Below are 19685 nucleotides of genomic sequence, written 5' to 3'. Positions count from 1 at the left end.
CCGGTAACCCCCTGGTGTTCCGGTAAAATCCTGATTTCACCCGGAACCATTCCGATATCCAAATATAGGCTTCTAATATATCAATCTTTATGTCTCGACCATTTCGAGACTCCTCGTCATGTTCGTGATCACATCCGGAACTCCGAACAATCTTCGGTACATCAAAACTTATAAACTCATAATAAAACTGTCATCGTAACGTTAAGCGTGCGGACCCTACGGGTTCGAGAACTATGTAGACATGACCGAGACACGTTTCCGGTCAATAACCAATAGCAGAACCTGGATGCTCATATTGGCTCCCACATATTCTACGAAGATCTTTATCGGTCAAACCGCATAACAACATACGTTGTTCCCTTTGTCATCGGTATGTTACTTGCCCGAGATTTGATCGTCGGTATCTCAATACCTAGTTCAATCTCGTTGCCAGCAAGTCTCTTTACTCGTTACGTAATGCATCATTCCGTAACTAACTCATTAGCTACATTGCTTGCAAGGCTTATAGTGATGTGCATTACCGAGAGGGCCCAGAGATACCTCTCCGACAATCGGAGTGACAAATCCTAATCTCGAAATACGCCAACCCAACATGTACCTTCGTAGACACCTGTAGAGCTCCTTTATAATCACCCAGTTACGTTGTGACGTTTGGTAGCACACAAAGTGTTCCTCCGGTAAACGGGAGTTGCATAATCTCATAGTCATAGGAACATGTATAAGTCATGAAGAAAGCAATAGCAACATACTAAACGATCAAGTGCTAAGCTAACGGAATGGGTCAAGTCAATCACATCATTCTCCTAATGATGTGATCCCGTTAATCAAATGACAACTCATGTCTATGGTTAGGAAACTTAACCATCTTTGATTGACGAGCTAGTCAAGTAGAGGCATACTAGTGACACTATGTTTGTCTATGTATTCACACATGTATTATGTTTCGGGTTAATACAATTCTAGCATGAATAATAAACATTTATCATGAAATAAGGAAATAAATAATAACTTTATTATTGCCTCTAGGGCATATTTCCTTCAGCTCGATCGGTGGGGCGCGAAGAAAGTTCGACTACATCAACCGCGTTGTGAAACGCTTCCGCTTACGGTCTACGAGGGTACGTAGACACACTCTCTCCCTCGTTGCTATGCATCTCCATGGATAGATCATTGCGTGTGCGTAGATTTTTTTTGTTTTCCATGCAACGTTTCCCAACACGCCTACCCCCTGGGGCGCGCCCTGTTAGTTCGTGGCTCTCCCGTAAGTCTTCTGGCCTCCTCCTAAACCTTCTAGGATCCATTCTTATCCAAAAAAATCATCGTAAATTTTGTCGTGTTTGGACTTCATTTGGTACTGATGTTCTGAAAAGTCAAAAACAAGAAAAAAACGGGAACTGACACTGGGCACTGGGTCAATAGGTTAGTCCCAAAAATGGTATAAATTGCATATAAAGCATCCAAGATTGATAATCATTTCTCAAAAGATGGATAGTGATACATTTTGGCAATATTGACGTAAATCCATCACTTGGGTCTAATTTTGATGGACTACTTGGGTGAGAGAGATTTATTGATCATAGTCCTGAGAGGATATCTAGGCAACTGAATTTCACGGTTGATGAAGCCATGGCTTAGGTCAATGCATGAGAGCTCTCACTCACCGGGTTTTATGGACATCGTCGTGTCAAGTGCTACAACGCCAAGGACACGTGCATCGGTCTACAAATGGCCAAGTCGTGGAATGCAAAGGTTAACCTTCTCCTTTATGTGTGTATATCTATTATTCTCAAGGATGTTATACTATTTGACATTCCTACCTTGTGCATGTTTAGGTTAGAGATGAGCTTCATGCAAGCCAAGGAGGAAGTCATGCACGAGAGAGAACCTGCACCGTCCAAGAAAGAAGTGTCAATGGTGTTTTCCAATTACTTAGAAATAGTATGACGAACGTACATAGATTTCTATTACAACGAGACATCATCTTAGGTTATCAGATGGAAACGAGGCACAAGATTTATCTAGGCTCGAGACCTTGCTAGGCGAGCAATAACACCATTCTTGCTTACATTATTCTACCGCAGATGGGTTATAATGGTTTACCCGCCGAGTTGGATGTCAACTCGTCGATGGACGACATAGGCGAAGAGCTCGGATTGGATCTATTGATATGCTAATGAGCTACCCTAGGATTCTTGCATAGGTTGAGATTGCCTCCAATTGACCAGCCCACCTTCACACGGTAGTAGGCGATCAATCGCTAAGGAATTGTATCCTGAAATCACTAATTAGGGGGTAGTCCCTTGCAAAGGTTACTAGCATCTTCTCTGGTGATGGCAAGTGATGCATCTCTCGAACTGGAGGATGGAAGGTTGTTTTCTCGAACCGTTTTTTCTCACCCAACGAATTGGAGAATGGAAGGTTGTTTGTTTGTGTTTTTTCTTCTTAGATTCGTTTAAAAAAATGATTTGTCTCTCGAACTGCGCCTCCAAGTCATGAACAGTTTGCACTGTTGTGTTTCTTACGTCGAGATCTTCCAAACTAGATCCGATGTTAACAGGTTTCAACAATTTTTTTAAATGAAATTTGTGCTTATGCTTCAAAAACCATATTAAATTGTGCTTCAAAACTATCCAAAGTGTGCTTCACTTTTTGTTAAAGCACGGTTGTGCTTCACACGGAAGCAACTGGACTTCACTTTTTTGAAGAAGCACAATTAAAACTTTCACACCATAAATACAACTATAATTCACACGCCTCACTTTTGTTTTAGAGAAGCACAACTGCGCTTGGAAATGCAATTCGATGCCTGAGCTCATCTGCACCGGGTGAACAGTAAATTCAAAAAAATTCTTATTTTTTAGATGGAAGATGTTACAATGCATGATGTTCGTGTCAAATTTTAGATTGTTCGGACATCTGAGAAGCTCATGGCAAAAAGAATAAAGTCGTCAAAACAATACTGTACATATACATTTTCTTATAACCTGGAATTTTTCATTTTTTCTGAAAGCTACTGAAATGTCTAAACTCCACGAAATTTGGCATGGACTTCACACACATGAGCATCTAGCATTTTACTATTTCAAATGAATTTACTGTTCAGTTTTAGGGACGAACGCAACTTACACTGTCGACCGAAGGCCCAGAGGCCTCCATTTCCTCGCGGTGCCGTGGCCCACGGCGTGGCCCGGTACACGAGAAGGCTCTGAGGCCAGGGGGAGGCACTGCCGGGCGATCGAACGATCGGGTGCGTATATAAGCCGCATCGGACGGTTACCTTTATATCGTCGGACTCAGACCTAACGAGAACCAGTCGACTCGACCGTGCCATTCCCTTCTCCACAAAACCTCCCGCCGCGAAGACCCCACCCATTAAACCCTAGAAGTCGAGCCTCCCCTTACCATCGCCGCCGCAGCCACCATGGGCTCCGCCAAGTCCTCCAAATCCTCCAAGAAGCGGAAACCTGTCGCCCCGCCGCCAGAGTCGGACTCCGAGCCGGAGGAGACGGTCCACGAGACCGCCGCTGCCGAGGAATTCAACCAAGAGGAGCAACCGCAGCCGCAGCAGCAGTCGGACGCAGGAGACGAGCACCATGAGCATGACAAGGAGGTGCAGGAGACGGGAAAGGAGAAAAAGAAGAAGAAGGACAAGGAGGGCTCGGGAATCCTCACCAGCATGCTCTTCTCGGAGCTCCCCATCTCCGAGCTCACCGCCAAGGCCATCAGGGAGATGAACTACACCCACCTCGCCCAGGTGCGTGTCCGAACTTACCATTCAACTTAACCCGCGGCTCGTATTTTTTTTTTCTGGTCTCCGTGAAAGCTCGTAATAGAACACAAGTGCTGTATGTTGCAGCAAAACATGTGCTGTGTAGGAGGACATATTGAATTTGTGCAAATGTGCTGACTGGCTACATGTTTTCCTTGTTCCTTTTTGTGTTTGCAGATTCAAGCTCGGTCGATACCACATCTGTTGGAAGGAAGAGATGTGATGGGAGCTGCCAAGACTGGCTCAGGGAAGACCCTTGCGTTCCTCATACCGGCGATTGAGCTCCTCTATAACCTGCATTTCTCGTCGAGGAATGGCACAGGAGTTATTGTGGTTTGCCCTACAAGGGAGCTTGCCATACAGGTATGATTACCCAGAGAAACCATGCTACTACATTTGTTGCAGTTCAGTTTACCTGTGTTAGCACTGTTCGGCACTAAACTCTGATCATGAGTATAAAATGATCAAAATTCAATGGGCCAACTGATATAGGCTTATACTTTGTTGAAAAAGAATAGTCCTATAAATATATTGGACATGGTTGTTTGCTGTACTACATTTTTTAGATTATTATATGATTTTTGTGGAAACTTTTTGTACTTCTGTTCATTCTGTTTAATAATATTGACAAATCGTTCAGTCCAAAATTACTTCGACAGTGAGACTGAACAGATCACCATAGTTAACTTTTGAAAGCCTTGCACTTTTGTATTTCACTGTTCTTAATCACAAGTATTTTTGTTTTGGTCCAGACACACAATGTTGCCAAGGAATTGATGAAGTATCACTCACAAACCCTCGGATATGTAATTGGTGGTAATGGCCGGAGAACTGAAGCTGACCAGCTTGCAAAGGGGGTCAATTTGTTAGTAGCTACACCAGGCAGGCTGTTGGACCATCTGCAAAACACCAAGGGTTTCATATATAAGAGACTAAAGGTAAATAACTAGTATGCACCGCCTTTCTGTCAAGGAACGGAGCAGATTTGTTACAAATCCACTTGTGTAGAAAACATAATCTTAGACTACTAAGAAATGTTACAAATCAATTTATTTTCTAAACGAAGTTCAAGAAAATCTATAATTCATCATCGTGTGCATGTCTTCTGTTCATGCATGACCTAAAAATCCCATCTCTTTCTTTGGTTAAACATTAAATCCAGGAATGTATATGCCACAGAAAAATCAATGCACATTGTTATAACATTAATCTCATCTAAAGTACTCCCTCCGATCCATATTACTTGTCTTTGATTTGTCTAGATAGTAGGAGGCCGAAGACCAATGGTGACCCCCAACGGAGTAACATGTTTTTTTTAACACCACATATCAACGTATGTAAGGTCATTTGAAATTTGCATTATCTGTTTTGGTTGTGCACTTTGGGGTCACCATTCCCAAATTCTGAACTGACTAGTTAACATATGATTTTCATTTTTTCCATTGCATGTGCACGCCTGTCGTGCCTGCAAGATGTGCCTCACAGAGCTGCTGAAGCTGGTTGCATAACTGACACATAAATTGGAAAGAGAAACGGTATCAGTACTAAAAGTAGATGAGCAATATATCTACTGAAGAGATAACATAATAAGCTAGACTGGCCTGAAGGAAGAAGAGACCTGTATTCATCCTCCATGTATCAAATAAACAAAGTTAAGAATTCAGAAACTACTAACCATTATGATTAGGCATGTCTTATTCTATTAAGGGAGTGTTCGGTTTCTCTTCGCTCCTCTAACTCCGCTCCCGGAGCGGATGAGATTGCAGCTCACTTTGACGGAGCTGTCAAAACCGAGCTCCACAACTCCGGGGAGCGGATAGATTCCGAACAGGGCCTAAGATGCCTTAGTTAGGTTGTGTTGTGTATGCATCACTCTGGAAAAATAGCATCTTCTATGAAGTTTACAGAGTCATCTTCTAAACACCACATGCATTGTCCATACAAAAAGAAATTGAAAATATAAATCAAAATCTGGACTAAACTAGCTGCACACAAGTTGCTACTCATCAAGGAAGAGAAAGAGTCAGGATCTGTGGACCACGCCTTGCTGAATGTCAAAAGCAGACTCCCTTAGAGAGATAAAACACAAACAGGTGCAGCTAGTACCAAAGTAGCAGTCTGGTAGAGGAGAGGGAGTAGAAAGTAGGAGGCCAAAGACCAATTATTATTTTTATGAGAGGAGCCATGCTGGCTAGCTTAATATAGGATTATTTTGCATTAGGAAAATAAATACTTAAATAAAGGAGCTAAATAACAAGTGTCAAATATCTGTTCTTGCCAATATAAGCGTAGAGAGAGAGAGTGGTGAAGATAATTTAGATAGGGCAGAATAGCTATCTCAACCAAAGTTACAGGACATACATTTGAGTAAGTAGATCATATATGCTATATGTTCCCCATCAGTTTAGTAGTTTCAATCTTTGAATTAAGAACCTATAAGCTAGTGTATTAGGCTATTATAGCTCAGTAGAAATTAAGTGGGTATCTTTATTCTTAAGAGTATATCCATGTTGGTATCAAGACCATAGCCAGCCAATAAAGGTATTTAGTTGAGCATCATAACAGTAGGTTATATTGTCGAGGCAATGCAAGGAGATGGTCAGCTCTGATGCAACGTGATGAAGGGCCCCGGCACCTCCCTGATTTGCATAATGGCACTTGCAGTGTTTAGAGGTAGCATTGCCTTTATACCAGGCCCTGCTTACTACCTCTAAGCTTTGTGAAAACACACACAATGTATAGAGGCTGAGGTCACCTCTTAGATGAACCCAAATGATTAAAAAATACTCCCTCTGTCCCCTAATATAAGATGTTTTTGCAAGCTGTTTTAGCTTGCAAAAACGTCTTAAATTATGGGACAGAGGGAGTACATACTTCTCAGCCTGTGCATAATTCTCCAAGTCTGCCAACCTTCTCAACCTGACAGCTGGGATTGCTTGGTTATTTTATTACATAGAGTCTGCCTCCAAGCCTGAGGTGATGCTAAGGTTTTTGGATTAGAGGCCGGAATGTCCAATGTATGGAGGCTGACTCTTAAGAGGAGAGTGTGTCTTCAGAACCTACGCCAAACACTTGACGTTTGGACCTAACTGTAACGCGCAGCAGGGGAACACAGTTTTCTTGGAAGGCGGAACTCATACCAACAAGATTATGTCCAAGGCCAGCTGTTTACTTTAGCAATGTGGACTGCTAATTTAAGCATATGCAATGCTTGCCTGCTTGATTTGTTGTGCCATTGCTATGTGATCATTGCAGAGCCTGACCCCTTTCTCTCTTAATTTGTCATTATTTTTTGTAGTGTCTTATAATTGATGAAGCTGATCGCATTCTTGAGCAGAACTTTGAGGAAGATATGAAACAAATATTTAAACGCCTTCCCCAGGTATATTTTCATATGGCTGTCTAATAATTCTCACTTGATATACATACTACGGTTTATCAACTTTATTGACATTTAACCATTATTCCTTTTTATTCACCATAAACGATGCACAGAATCGGCAGACAGTTCTTTTTTCTGCAACACAAACTAAAGAGGTTTGTGGATTTGTCCTGAAGTCCCAACTTTTAAGTTGATTATTGATGTTTTTCTGTCTCCATGAATTTACTGGTATTTTTAATCCACAGGTTGAAGATTTTGCCAAGTTGTCATTTGAGAAAAACGAAGAAAGGAAAGAAAAACCTGTTTATATCTCAGTTGATGATGGTAAATCAAATGTAAGAAAATGATATGCCACACAATTCATCTCTCTATATTGAGGACTTTTATAGTAAAAATAACAATGATGCTCCTACAGGCTACCGTGGAAGGCTTACAGCAGGGCTATTGTGTCATTCCTAGCGACAAGAGGTTTTTGGTTCTGTATGCTTTCCTAAAAAAGAAACAGTCTAAGAAGGTCATGGTGTTCTTTTCATCATGTAGCTCAGTAAAGTTCCATGCAGAGCTTCTAAATTTTCTCCAGATAGAGTGTGAAGATATCCATGGAAAACAAAAACAGCAGAAACGAACTACAACATTCTTTAACTTCTGCAAGGCAGAAAAGGGCATCTTATTATGCACTAATGTGGCAGCACGTGGACTTGATATTCCTGATGTGGTGAGGTTTTTGACTAACATTTTATTGAAACCAGTGCAATGAATTCTTCTTTTCCTTGATAACTGAATGATATTGCCCTTGTTTAGGATTATATTGTGCAATATGACCCTCCAGATGAACCAAAGGTTTGTAATGTTACCTGTTGTAGTTACATTTTCTACTCTTATCTTTTTACTGTACTGACCAATTCAAATTTGACTTTTAGGATTACATTCACAGAGTTGGTCGTACTGCACGTGGTGAAAAAGGCAAAGGAAGCGCCTTATTGTTCTTGTTGCCGCAAGAACTGAAGTTTCTTATTTACCTGAAGGTAATAAATTTTAATGATCTCTCTGTCTGCCCGTCTCTCTACAGCTAACCGAAACTACATATGTAATGGTGTCTGCAGGCAGCGAAGATTTCTCTCACAGAATACGAGTTCAATAATAAGAATGTGCCAAATTTACAATCACACCTTGTAAGTGCATCTTTTGTGATAATTGAATTATTTCAATCCATTTTTTATAAGTATGCCCAGAATTTTTAACTGAGTTGTTGGGCAGGAGAACATCGTTGGCGAGAATTACTTCCTAAACCAGTCAGCTAAAGAAGCCTACAGATCCTACATCTTGGCATACAACTCACACGCCATGAAGGACATTTTTAATGTTCATGATCTTGATATGAAGGTATAATTGGTGTCAAGTTCTTTCTGAAGACTCGGTATTTGGTTCATGTGCACCACCAGTTCTTACTTGTATACTACTCCATCCGGAATTACTTGTCGCAGAAATGGGTGTATCTAGAACTAAAATACATCTAGATACATCCATTTCAGCTTCCGGACGGAGGGAGTATGTTTTCGTTTTGCTTTACAGTCCACTGCGCGTGTTAGTATGTGGGAGGAAATTTGTCTTGCTGTCATTGCATTTCCCAAATATTTCAGCTGTCGAGTAGAGGCACCTCTGCAGTAGTCTTCCTTATCCTCTCTGTGCTAGTGACATTTTGCTTTATTTTGTCCACCTTTGGCACTTTCAGAATCTCTTTTCGTTGGCTTTGTTTAGAAGTTAGTGAGCTGGGAAGTAGCTGATATTTGTTGTTGTCACCTTGTATAAATGTCGATGTTTGATGAGCATTAAGTGAGTTAATTGTGTGTATGGCTAGAGTTTTGGACTTGGCAGGAAAATGGATGACATATCTAATTGCTTGTTATGTGGCGGCAGGCTGTAGCAGCGTCATTCTGTTTTAAGAACCCTCCAAAAGTGAACCTCGACTTGGAGAGCAGCGCTTCTAAACGTCGGAAGACAAGGAAAGTGGATGGTGGGGCGAGGAGGCATGGTATCAATGCCGCAAATCCTTATGGACGGAAGGGCGGTGACGATAACATGCAATGTGCAAGATTCTAGAGGGCCAGCCAGGCAGCCAACCAAGCAGCCTTTGAGTGGTCTGTAATGATGGTAAACTCTAATATTAAGCATTGATACCATGCCTTTTGAGTGTTTTATGATGTCTCTGCGGTAAACTCTAATGTTAGGCAGAGTCTGGAAGGCTCTTCTTTGCTGTGTAAGATTTTGTTAGATACTAGCTCGATATTATGGCACTGGGGTGTGATGCAATTTTCCTGTGGAATGGATTTACGTACTAGCATAATGCGTTGATGATTGAGAAACAAAGAGTCAGTCAGTCAGTCCCTGTTATTGCAAGTGCTTTAGCCGATGTTTGCTTCAGTTTTTTGCGTTCATATAGTACTGTTGCCTGAAGGAAGGAGATGTTCTTGGGAGTTGATACTTTGTAGTGCCATTAGTGAAATATTTTACCATACAAGTCTGGTTGTTGACATGATAATGTTCTTAACTGTTTCCTTGTCGTACAAGCAAGTACAAAACTTGTGAAGAAGAAGAATCCTAGGATTATTTTCGTTATTGCTGCCATACTGGTGTGTTTGCAAAGTGTAGTAGTAGTAGTAGTAGTAGTAGTAGTAGTAGTGTTCCTACTTCCTAGCCGAGTGGTTGGACTTGGGTTGGTCGCCACATGGTCTTGTGGAAGCAGAGCAGCCTCTCCCCCTCGTTTGACACGGCCATCCGGACCTCCCAATGCAGAGATTTGGCGATCCTCTCCACCTCCTCGGCCGTCTCCCTGTCGTCACGGAGGATCATCTTCCCCTCTGGCCTGAGGATCCGGTCCACCTCCGCCATCACCAGCCTCACCTTGCACCTGTACTTGAGCTTGGAGAAGAGATGGTCGGCGTGGACGAGATCGTACGACCTCGGGTACGTGCTCAGGGACTCGCACCAGTCGTGGTACATCCCCAGCAGCCCGCGCTCGTAGATGATGGGCAGCGTGTCCGGCGACTCCACCGGCACGATGTTCATCACCCACACCTTCATGTCGCGCAGCGCCGCCGCCAACCTGATCGATCAAGCCATGTCCATGTCCATGTCATGCATGCTCCTCCTTCAACTTCAACACACAAGGAAAGGAAAGGAAAGGAAAGGAAAGGAAAGGAAAGGGCTTACCCGCCGTAGACGGATCGCATGTCGATGACGTTCCTCACGTTCTTCCACTCGATGCCCATGCCGCTCAGGTACGAGCTGTTGACCGCCTCCCTCCAGTGCTCCGTGTCTGCCGCCAGGTCATCCGCCGCGGGCTTGCCGTACACGCCCACCTGGCTCTCGTTCAGCCAGTAGGGCGCCGCCGTCAGCCTCTCCGGCCACTGCTCCGGCCACCGCGAGCCCCGCGCCGCTGGCTCGGTGGCCACTCTGTGCATGCACGCCTGCAGCGTTACGTTCCTGCCATGCAATTACAGTGCAACAAGCATCAGGGGAGGCAAGCGATTCAACAAGAGCCAGTGCGTATGCGGCCTTGATTGGTACCATGCGGCGTTGGGGTCATCCGACTCCTCGCACAGCGGCGGCTCCGCCCCGCTCCTCTTGCTGTAGCACTCGTTGCTGGACGGCTTCTTGAAGATGACCATGGCGGTCTGGTCCACCGTGTCGCTCGTCCTCGTCACCATCTCCCAGCACATGGACTTGGTCAGTGCAACCATGGCCTGCCAGATCCCCACGTTCTCCGCGTCCTTCCGGTACACCGGCGTCGCTGACCACACGAACAGCCCTCCGGCCCGGAGCAGCCGGTTCGCCTCCAGCAGCAGCTTGCCTCCCTCGATGTGCCACGGCACGCGGCACCGCGCGCAGTGCACCACGTCGTACGCGCCGCCGGGGAAGGGGAGCCGCTTCGTGCCCATCACGGCCGAGATGGCCGGGATCCCGCGCTCCAGCGCGAACTGCACCTGCGCCTCGTGCTCGTCCTTGGGCGCGAACGACATGCTCAGCACGTCCTTGTCGAACAGGTACCCGCCAAAGCTTGCCACGCCGCAGCCTACGTCAAGGGCCACGCGGCTGCGCGTCCCCCACGCCACCGCCGGGAGCGCCTCCTGGATCACGTCGATGTAGTGCGACGCGCCATTCAGGAACTGCGTGCCGCCGCCCGGGAACACCAGGTGCTCGCCGTCGTCGGAGACCTTCACCCAGTTTTGGTGCCCCTTGTACAGCGCCAGCTTGGTGTGCGGCACGTTGTGGTACCAGATCCTCTCGCGGCTTTCCGGCCACGGGATCGGCTGCCGGTAGCCCTCCGGCAGCGGCACCAGGCATGACGGCGCTGGGGACGGGCAGTGCCGCTCGCGGTGCTCGTAGTGCTTGTTGCTCTTGAGCCCCTTGATGGCCGCCTCGTTGTCCAGGCACGGGATGTAGTCCGCGCCGGCGCTCGTGTTGCACAGCTTCCAAACGTTCGAGGCCTCCTCCGTCGACGACTCGCCGACGACGACCACCAAGTTGCCTTTGTTCTTGTGCTCCTTGTTCCTGCTGTTCCGCGCCTTCTCCTCACTCGACTCCGTCGCCTGTGTCGGGAACGTGACGTCCTGCTCAGCCGTCGTCGTCTCGTTGAGCAGCTCTGCCTGCCCGCTCGGCAGCAGCTCTGCCGTTTCTGTGTCGCCGCCGGTCACCGGCTCCGTCACTGGCCTCTCTTCTTCGCCTTGGGTGATGGTGCTACTGTTCGTTAGAACCATCCCGTCTTCTTCAGAGAGTGTGTCCTCAACAGTTGTAGATGTCTGGTTCCTGGGCGTGTCCTTGTCGACGAACGTTTGGTTCTTGGATGCAGCGCCGGTGGCCGCATCGTCGCCGGTCCGGTCGTCGAAGGCTGTCTGGTTCTTCTCCGTGCCGTCGTCGCCAGCTTCTTTGGCATAGGCCGGCGTCTCTTCGGCGTTCTTGTTTGTGATGTTATCTTCTGTCTCACCCTTCTTCTCGGTGGGCGCCGCCTCGACGTTCTTCTCGCCCTGGCCACCGGTCTCCGTAGTGTCGGAGCTTTTATCAATCTGGTCACCGGTGTCCGTCGTGTCTCTAGGTGCCTCCTCCGTGTTCTGCTCGGCGTTGTTGCCGCCGCTCTGGTTTGTGCCTGTTGACGCATCCTCAGCGCTCTTGTCGGTTGTCGCCTCCTCCGTGTTCTGCTCGGCGTTGTTGCCGCCGCTCTGGTTCGTGCCTGTCGACGCATCCTCGGCGCTCTTGTCAGTCATTGCCTCCTCCGTGTTTTGCTCGGCGTTGTTGCCGCCGCTCTGGTTCGTGCCTGTCGACGCATCCTCGGCGCTCTTGTCGGTCGTCGCCTCCTTCGTGTTCTGTTCGGCGGTGTTGCCGCCGCTCTGGTTCGTGTCTGTCGACGCATCCTCGGCGCCCTTGTCGGTCGTGGCCTCCTCCGTGTTATTCTGGACATTCTTGTCGGGGTCTTCCTCCGGCTTGGCCACACCCCCACCTTCCGTCATGCCGCTGTCGTGAGAGAATGCGAGGTTCTTGGACGGCGACTCGGCCCCGGCTACGGTGTCGCCGTCAGGCTTGCCTGCGGTGGTGCTGTTGGCATCGGCATCCGTCGCCTCTGCGCTCTGGTCGACCTCCGTCGTTTGCACGGCCGGACCGCCGTCTTTGTCCTCCTTGGCGGCCTTGTCTGTTGCCGGCGTCATGTCGGCGTCGCCACCCTTGACGACGCTGCGGGTCAAGCCGACGTCCGTGTCCTCCCCGGCCTTGTCCGGTGAGACGCCCATCGGGACGTTGCTCGTGGGCGCCATCATCCACGCGGCGACGAGGCAGAGCCCCACGAAGAGGACGACGGTGGCCGTGGCGCAGGACGACGTGGGCCGCCGGGCGCCACCGCCGCCGACGTCCAGCGGCAGCCTCTGGTAGCGATCTCGATCAAACAACGGCATCTTCCCTTTCCTAGCTCCTGTTCCAGCTAGCTCATGCGCTAGGCCTGGCTTATCATGTGAAGAAACAAGAGTTAAACGTGCACGATCGGACAAATGTGAAGAAACGACATGAAATGTCCTGGAACGGCGACGCACCTCAATGACCGGGCACGATGAATCGCCGGATCGGCGGCTCCGGTGCTGGCCGGCGCTCGCATTCGACGGCGAGCGAGAAGGGTGCCTCGTTCCGGCAGGCAGCAAGATAGATTAGATATATAGACGTGCACCAGCGCGGCTGCAGATCGATGTCGAGCTTTGTGCGCGCTTTGCTTGGAGACGTAGCGATGGATTATGAAATAAAAGTCTTTGAAATGGATCTACCGGAACCCTTTCTATTTCCCAACAAGAAGCAATGGGGCATGCATCTCCTCGTCCCTTGTTCTTTTTATTGGGTGGAGGGGAAAGCAGTAGCAGGAGGAGCCAAGTGTGGAGAAACGGGGGTGACCGACCACCAACGCCACTCTCCCCGGAACGCCCTTAATTTGTGGCTCCATCCATTGCCATGCAAAACTCTGGGTGAATTCTCCTCTTGTTGCAAAAACATCGCGCGCATGTCTATCCATCAGCTGGACTAAGCCCGACCTAGCCTTGATTAGTGTCAGAGCCTAAACAAGCTCAACGGTGACGGAACAAGCGTTGAACCCCCAATGTACCCGTAGCATATATAGCAAGCTAACTGAAATTCCTCAATAACTTCTACTACTCCACACCTATTTTTTTTCAAGCACACGCAAAAGACTTGCGCGCTTTCTGTATTAATAAGAGAGAAGAGTTTATAAATGTTACAAGGCACTGATAGTCAGTGCAACCACAGAGAAGCAGAACTTAAGTTACATCTCTCGCTATCCCACCTATCTTAGCTCTCATCCACAATTTGAAATCATTTTTTTCAAAACGGAGGCAAAATATTTGCCTCATCGATTAATTAAGAAGAAGAGAATTGCCCAGTTAATTAACGAAAAACCGGGCGAAAATAGATACATATAACCACATACAGACTACTCGCTAAGAAAGAAACTCCATGACACCACGATCAACCCGACAAACATACATAACATGCAACCACAAACCCTCACGGATCGACGTCGCAACGAAACCGTCAACGAAACCACCAAACACCACCAAATTCACAGAGGCGAGTCAATTGGAGATGGATGACGAAGAGACTGAGCATCCTCCATTAAGCAGTCGCGGACGCCTTTCTAATGGCGTCACTCTTCTTGCCTATGCTCCTGATAGCCTTCTTCACCTTCTTCATTTTGCCTGAAGAAACATCCTCCGCCAGGAGGCAAGCAATCGACAATTTGAAATCATCATGTATGCGACGTGTAACCATGCAAGGCATAGTTGCTACCTTGTCAAAAACACGGCTGTTTTGTTCCAGCCAAATGCAGCGTAGCACAAGGCAAACCAGAGTGTTTATCTTCCTACATCTTCCAGCAGTACTTGCATTGCTCAACATAGATTTACGCCGACCCCGGAGGCACAAATTCACGATGTCAGCTATTACCAGCACTAAACCCAACAACTAAACTAGTTACGCCATTCTCTTCTTTTCACCACCATTGTCCCCTTTTTTAGCAGCTCCAAAGTGAGCATATAAGCCCTAAGTGATTGAATTGAAGATTTTTTTTTTGAAAGATCCAGCATCGACGACATTCATTGATAATAGCAGAGAGCAACAGAAAACAACAAGGTGGTGAAGGTCTTAGGACCAGAAGACCCGAAGATCAAAGAAAAAGAAAAAACACTAGCCCTAATAGCTGCAACACAACACTCCATACAATCCACACTAGACAGCGCAGCTCCGACTTCGACGTTAAACTACGAAGAAACTAGGCAAGGTTGGCGTCACGGAGGACCACCGAACGAACCACCGGTCGCGCGTCGTCGTATACCACCAGGCCCCGCCACACGGCTTCGACTTCACAACAATAGACAATCGAGGCAATCCCACGAACATGCCGGAGAAGAAGAGCCGACTACCACGGCCAAAGCCACGCCTTCGATATTGCTCACCGCCATCATCGTTGCCACAGAAGCCACCGTGCACATCCAGTCATAGGAAGCACCAAAGAGATTAAAGTCTAAGACGACGCCCTAAAGAGGGGAACGGCGTTGAAGACGACGCCACCGCCCAACCCTGCAGTAGGATCTGGGCTTTCACCCGAAGGACTTGATCCGGGAGTAGAGGCTGTGAAGATTCCTCACGACGCATCCAAGGAGGATAGCGACGCCAACGGGAGCCGTCGCCGCCGGCCGACCATCACTGGCCAGGCTTTCGCCAAGTGCAACCACTCCCACGCAGCAGGCCGAGATCGACCCGTACCTCCATTGGACCGGACCCCCCCCACACACACACACAGCGGGCACGCCAACGCTGTGTAGGGCCACCAGCTAGCCTCCCGACAACGGGCCTGCAGAGACCAGATTGGGTCCTATACCCCGCATCCAACCACGGTCGGAGCCTCACTGCCCGTCCGCAACCCCGCACAGTGCCTCACCAACGTGAGCCCCAACACACTCGCCGGATCCGCCTCTGCACACTGCATCCCAGGCCACCCGCTCGTCAGATCCGCCACACCGTTGCCAAGGCACCCGCTGCAGCAGCGAGCCACCCCGCCCCCGTGCATCCCCACGCCTCCCATCCGCCTCGCGCACCGGTGACCGCACGAGATCTGCGCAGCCCCGTGCCGCCTCCACGCGCCCGCGCCAGATCTGCGCATTTCTCCTCGCGCCTGTGCCTGTAGCACGCCATGGCGTAAGAGCCTCGTGAGCTCGCCGCACTCGCGCTCCGCCGAGCCGAGCACCAGCCCCCGTTGGATCGAGATGCCCGCGCCGCTCGATCCTGCATGAAAGGGACCAACGACCCTGTTGGGGAACGCAATAATTTCAAAAAATTTCCTATGATCACGCAAGATCTATCTAGGTGATGCATAGCAATGAGATGGGAGAGTGTTGTCTACGTACCCTCGTAGACCAAAAAGCGGAAGCGTTATGACAACGCAGTTGATGTAGTCGTACGTCTTCACGATCCGACCGATCCTAGTACCGACCGTACGACACCTCCACGATCTGCACATGTTCAACTCGGTGACGTCCCACGAACTCTAGATCCAGCTGAGGTCGAGGGAGAGTTCCGTCAGCACGACGGCGTGATGACGGTGTTGATTAAGTTACCAATGCAGGGCTTCGCCTAAGCACTACAACGATATGACCGAGGTGAAAATCTGTGGAGGGGGGAACTGCACACGGCTAAACAATCAACTTGTGTGTCTATGGAGTGCCCCCTCCCCCGTATATAAAGGAGTGGTGGAGGGGAGGGCCGGCCTCCTATGGCGCGCCCAAGGGGGGGAGTCCTACTCCCAGTAGGAGTAGGTTTCCCCCCTTCCCTAGTTGGAGTAGGAGAAGAAGGAAGAGGGAGAGGGAGAGATGGAAAGGGGGGCCGCCTCCCTCCAATTCGGATTGGGCTTGGGGGGGGGGGGGGGGCGCCCCCACCTTGGCCGCCTCCTCCTCTCTTCGACCATGGCCCATTAAGGCCCATTAACTCCCCAGGGGGTTCCGGTAACCCCCCGGTACTCCGAAAAAATGCCCGAACCACTCGGAACCTTTTCGTGTCCAAACATAGCCTTCCAATATATCAATCTTTATGTCTCGACCATTTCGAGACTCCTCGTCATGTCTGTGATCACATCCGGGACTCCGAACAACCTTAGGTACATCAAAACACATAAACTCATAATACCGATCGTCATCGAACGTTAAGTGTGCGGACCCTACAGGTTCGAGAACTATGTAGACATGACCGAGACTCACTTCCAGTCAATAACCAATAGCGGAACCTGGATTCTCATATTGGTTCCTACATATTCTACGAAGATCTTTATCGGTCAAACCGCATAACAACATACGTTGTTCCCTTTATCATCGGTATGTTACTTGCCCGAGATTCGATCGTCGGTATCTCAATACCTAGTACAATCTCATTACCGACAAGTCTCTTTACTCATTCCGTAATGCATCATCCCATGACTAACTCATTAGTCACACTGCTTGCAAGGCTTATAGTGATGTGCATTACCGAGAGGGCCCAGAGATACCTCTCCGACAATTGGAGTGACAAATCCTAATCTTGATCTATGCCAACTCAACAAACACCATCGGAGACACCTGTAGAGCATCTTTATAATCACCCAGTTACGTTGTGACGTTTGATAGCACACTAAGCATTCCTCCAGTATTCGGGAGTTGCATAATCTCATAGTCATAGGAACATGTATAAGTTATGAAGAAAGCAATAGCAATAAACTAAATGATCATAGTGCTAAGCTAACGGATGGGTCAAGTCAATCACATCAGTCTCTAATGATGTGATCCCGTTCATCAAATGACAACTCTTGTCTATAGCTAGGAAACTTATATGGCGTCGTCTCAATGGATTTAGATGGTGCCCTATTTAACGTGAATGCAACCGTCTCTAAAGCATAACCCCAAAACGATAGTGGTAAATCAGTAAGAGACATCATAGATCGCACCATATCTAATAAAGTACGATTACGATGTTCGGGCACACCATTACGCTGTGGTGTTCCAGATGGCGTGAGTTGCGAAACTATTTCGCATTGTTTCAAATGAAGACCAAACTCGTAACTCAAATATTCTCCTTCACGATCAGATCGTAGAAACTTTATTTTCTTGTTACGATGATTTTCCACCTCACTCTGAAATTCTTTGAACTTTTCAAATGTTTCAGGCTTATGTTTCATCAAGTAGATATACCCATATCTGCTCAAACCATCTGTGAAGGTCAGAAAATAACGATACCCGCCACGAGCATCAACACTCATCGGACCGCATACATCAGTATGTATTATTTCCAACAAGTCTGTTGCTCGCTCCATTGTTTCGGAGAACAGAGTCTTAGTCATCTTGCCCATGAGTCATGGTTTGCAAGCATCAAGTGATTCATAATCAAGTGATTCCAAAAGCCCATCAACATGGAGTTCCTTCATGCGCGTTACACCAATATGACCTAAATGGCAGTGCCAGAAATAAGTTGCACTATCATTATTAAACTTATATCTTTTGGCTTCAACTATGAATATGTGTATCACTACTATCAAGATTTAGTAAAAATAGACCGCTCATCAAGGGTGCATGACCATAAAATATATTACTCATATAAATGGAACAACCATTATTCTCTGATTTAAATGAATAACCGTGTCGCATCAAACAAGATCCAGATATAATGTTCATGCACAACACTGGCACCAAATAACAATTATTCAGGTCTGAAACTAATCTCGATGGTAGATGTAGAGGTAGCGTGCCGACCGCGATCACATCGACTTTGGAACCATTTCCCACGCGCATAGTCACCTCGTCCTTAGTTAATGTTCGCTTAATCCATAGCCCCAGTTTGGATATGCAAATATGAGCAACAGAACCAGTATCAAATACCCATGCGCTACTGCGAGCATTAGTTAAGTACACATCAATAACATGTATATCAAATATACCTTTCACTTTGCCATCCTTCTTTTTCCCCAAATACTTGGGGCACTTCCGCTTCTAGTGACCAGTCCCTTTGTAGTAGAAGCACTCAGTCTCAGGCTTAGGTCCAGACTTGGGCTTCTTCACTTGAGCAGCAACTTGCTTGCCGTTCTTCTTGAAGTTCCCCTTCTTCCCTTTACCCTTTTTTTTGAAACTGATGGTCTTGTTGACCATCAACACTTGATGCTCCTTATTGATTTCTACCTCCGCAGCTTTTAGCATTGCGAAGAGCTCGGGAATTGTCTTATCCATCCCTTGCATATTATAGTTCATCACGAAGCTTTTGTAGCTTGGTGGTAGTGATTGAAGAACTATGTCAATGACACTATCATCAGGAAGATTAACTCCCAGTTGAGTCAAGTGGTTGTGGTACCCAGACATTCTGAGTATATGTTCACTGGAAAAACTATTCTCCTCCATCTTGCAGCTATAGAACTTATTAGAGACTTCATATCTCTCAATCCGGGCATTTGCTTGAAATATTAACTTCAACTCCTGGAACATCTCATATGCTCCATGACGTTCAAAACGTCGTTGAAGTCCCGATTCTAAGCTGTAAAGCATGGCACACTGAACTATTGAGTAGTCATCAGCTTTGCTCTGCCAGATGTTCATAACATCTGGTGTTGCTCCTGCAGCAGGCTTTGCACCTAGTGGTGCTTCTAGGACGTAATTCTTCTGTGCAGCAATGAGGATAATCCTCAAGTTATGGACCCAGTCTGTGTAGTTGCTACCATCATCTTTCAACTTAGCTTTCTCTAGGAACGCATTAAAATTCGACGGAACAGTAGCACAGGCCATCTATCTACAACAACATAGACATGCAAAATACTATCAGGTACTAAGTTCATGATAAATTAAAGTTCAATTAATCATATTACTTTAAGAACTCCCACTTAAATAGACATCCCTCTAATCATCTAAGTGATCACGTGATCCATATCAACTAAACCATGTCCGATCATCACGTGAGATGGAGTAGTTTTGAATGGTGAAC

General features: G+C 47.2%; 2 protein-coding genes across 2 annotated transcripts; one reads left to right on the top strand and one right to left on the bottom strand.

The window, feature by feature from the left end:
• The first annotated feature begins 3290 nt into the window (after positions 1–3290).
• On the top strand, positions 3291–9532 carry LOC123111068 (DEAD-box ATP-dependent RNA helicase 27). The gene is made up of 12 exons (XM_044531744.1): positions 3291–3754; positions 3947–4132; positions 4522–4707; positions 7068–7151; positions 7265–7306; positions 7397–7486; positions 7567–7866; positions 7953–7991; positions 8072–8176; positions 8255–8323; positions 8409–8534; positions 9069–9532. The coding sequence occupies exons 1-12, from the start codon at positions 3422–3424 to the stop codon at positions 9249–9251; spliced, it is 1743 nt and encodes a 580-aa protein (XP_044387679.1). The 5' UTR covers positions 3291–3421; the 3' UTR covers positions 9252–9532.
• Positions 9533–9739: 207 nt separating this feature from the next.
• LOC123111067 (probable methyltransferase PMT24) lies at positions 9740–13560 on the bottom strand. Its single transcript, XM_044531743.1, has 4 exons — positions 13229–13560; positions 10719–13137; positions 10362–10634; positions 9740–10254 (listed from the first exon to the last, which is right to left on the bottom strand). The coding sequence occupies exons 2-4, from the start codon at positions 13091–13093 to the stop codon at positions 9843–9845; spliced, it is 3060 nt and encodes a 1019-aa protein (XP_044387678.1). The 5' UTR covers positions 13094–13137; positions 13229–13560; the 3' UTR covers positions 9740–9842.
• Between the last annotated feature and the right edge of the window lie 6125 nt (positions 13561–19685).

Source organism: Triticum aestivum, chromosome 5B (assembly GCF_018294505.1).
Source record: "Triticum aestivum cultivar Chinese Spring chromosome 5B, IWGSC CS RefSeq v2.1, whole genome shotgun sequence".
Taxonomy (NCBI): domain Eukaryota; kingdom Viridiplantae; phylum Streptophyta; class Magnoliopsida; order Poales; family Poaceae; genus Triticum; species Triticum aestivum.
The sequence above is the reverse complement of the archived record's forward strand: the minus strand, read 5'-3'. Positions and strand labels throughout refer to the sequence as shown.